This window comes from Benincasa hispida, unplaced genomic scaffold (genome assembly GCF_027475165.1).
Source record: "Benincasa hispida cultivar pf3 unplaced genomic scaffold, pf3_genome.v1.1 HicScf224, whole genome shotgun sequence".
Classification (NCBI taxonomy): Eukaryota; Viridiplantae; Streptophyta; class Magnoliopsida; order Cucurbitales; family Cucurbitaceae; genus Benincasa; species Benincasa hispida.
This window is the reverse complement of record NW_028326299.1, coordinates 11,315-13,927: the sequence shown is the minus strand read 5'-3', so window position 1 is coordinate 13,927 and position 2,613 is coordinate 11,315. Positions and strand designations below refer to the sequence as shown.

General features: G+C 32.1%; 1 protein-coding gene across 1 annotated transcript; it reads right to left on the bottom strand.

The window, feature by feature from the left end:
• Positions 1-222: 222 nt before the first annotated feature.
• LOC150030416 (vignain-like) lies at positions 223-1,580 on the bottom strand. The gene is made up of 5 exons (XM_090309744.1): positions 1,121-1,580; positions 804-1,036; positions 578-715; positions 312-486; positions 223-269 (listed from the first exon to the last, which is right to left on the bottom strand). Exons 1-5 carry the CDS (start codon positions 1,578-1,580, stop codon positions 223-225), a joined length of 1,053 nt encoding a protein of 350 aa, XP_090165870.1.
• Positions 1,581-2,613: the final 1,033 nt, after the last annotated feature.

Below are 2,613 nucleotides of genomic sequence, written 5' to 3'. Positions count from 1 at the left end.
AAATGGATAAAATAAATTAACTACGTCGAAGAAAATTCTGAAACGAATAAACAGGACTACTTTATTTATTTATATATAAAATGGACTTTCGGAACTAAAAAAAAAATTGAAATGCTACTTTCCTCATTATTTTCTTGAAAGCAATCCAATGAAAGCCTAGCTAATAGAAAGAATCCTACTTTCTAATCTAAAAAAGAAAAGAATGTCGAAATCTAGTGACACCTAGTACTTTATGGGATAGGAAGGATTCATTGCCAATCCGCATACACCTTCCGGCTGTCGTGCAGGATTCATTGCCAATCCGCATACACCTTCCGGCTGTCGTGCTCCTCGTTGCATCTTCATATAACCTTCCAATCCCCAGTTAGTTCCCCACGAGTTCTTTATGATCCAATAATCTGTTCCGTCTTCCTCCGTTCCGTATCCAACTACCACCACTGTGTGATCAATTCGATCTCCACAATAGTCATTTTCAGTGAACATTCCCTGCAAATTTACAAATTCTCTTTTAACAATGCTTGAAAATTAAAACTGTTATACGCAAATAAGTGACAATCAATCAATCAAAACTACTTACCTCCGAGTAATATCGAAAACGTTGTCCACTGGCAGCTATTGACACTGCTCCCGGTTGGTGTGCGACAGCTTTCTTCAAAGCATTCTCATTGTTTGGAGGTACATTCTCATATCCATCAATTGTCACTCTTTTATTATCCTGTTAAATCAAACATAATGATGAATCCAATAACGTGGACATAGAATTTTTTTTTTTTCAATTATGCAATGTAGTGTTTAGAACTCACTCTCTGTGAGAGGCAATATCTGTTTTCGGCATAGTAGGGATAATTTTCCTCAGTTGTGATCCCATTGTTTTTCATCATGAATTCAAAAGCCGAGTCATAAAATCCCTCACCACAACCTCCGTCTCTATAATCACAATCTACCACCTCTTGCTCTGACAGAGATACTAGATTGTTGGTTTTGATTTGGTGAGTTCCTTCCACTACAGCCACCGCTACAAACGCCCAACAACTTCCTACAGACATATTTTCAAATTTATTATGTATGAGGTTGAATAATTAGGCAATTTACAAAGCAAGAATTCAAAATTAATTATTACCACAACCGCCTTGGTTTTTTATGTCAGTGACTGCTCCTTTTTTCCTCCAATCGATTGAAGATGGAAGATCCTCCGCATGCTCATACATGAACCCACCAACACGGCCACCACCAACAGCTTCTTTTTTCTTGGCATGTAAGTTTTTATAATAGGTAATATTGGAGTTAACATGTGTGTTAATAAACTCATCATCAGACATATCAGCGAACTGATTCAATTTCAACTTTAACGATTTGTTCATTTGGTTCACTTTAAACACATATTTAGCATTATCTTTGAACACCTTAAAACGATAGTGCATCTCCCGTCCATTTCTTGAGATTCTATGATGGCTACTCCATCTCTTATAAAGATGCCATAGACTCTCTTCAGATTCTAACTCATTCCCTTCAAATGTAAAGCTCTCACATAATCCAAAAATTAGAGCAATCAAAACAAGAGGAACGATAAGAAATTTCATCAATCATTGTGATTATGAGATTTGAGTAATATATAATGGATAAAAAAAGCTTTTGGTTGAGTTGATTTGCCAATCCATTTATATAGACTAGTTACTCAACTGTATGATCACTTTCTCCTAAATTGATGTAGTTATTGATTTTTTTTCTTAATTTTAGGATATTAGTTAAGATTTAACTAATTATTTTTGTTTTTATTTTTTTTTTAATGGTTAGGTTGTTGAGATTTTTCTCAGTAACCAACTGGTTAAATTATACATAGACTCGATCATGTTTTGGGTTTTTTAGATATTTAAATGGGTAGTTTACTTGTTTATAAAAGAAATTTAAAAAATAATTACTAATAAAGGTCTTTCTAAAAATAAAAAAATAGAAATGATTGTAATTTTTTATAGTTTTATTTTATATAATATAGCCATCATATAAATACGTTAATAATTAATTTTGATCTTATAGTGCTTTTAAATTGAATGATTTTTTCTTATATATAGAAAAAGTTAAATAGAATGATCTTAATAATGAGATGATTATAGGATTTCTTCATGATTTTTCGTCATATTTAGTTAAAAGGATTCTTATTGGAATTATTATCACTTTCATTATTTTCTTAAATTGTGGTTTTCTTATTTAATTCTACATTGATAGACTCTAACCCCTTTTCCAGTTTTAAAAAATATATTTTTCAGATTTTTAAATTTTTTTAAAATTACTTAGAAATCTTTCCAGTACATTTTGAAAAAAGAAAAACCAAAATAAATGCTCATTTAATGTGAACAAGACTTGCCAATTTATGCATTCTCCACCCTTAATACGTTGTGTGACACCCCATTCCGAGCTTACCTCTTTCGCCCGAAATGAGGCGTGGGGACAACAAGTACCACCCTTTTGTGGCACCTACTGTCCACTTCGACCTGTTTTGCTAACTATCTTTTATATCAAGTAAATATAACAATAGTTCTTTAGCTAAACTTATTTTATTACAGACCAGTATAATGTTTATACAACTCCATATCTAACTTAGATAACTTTAACTCC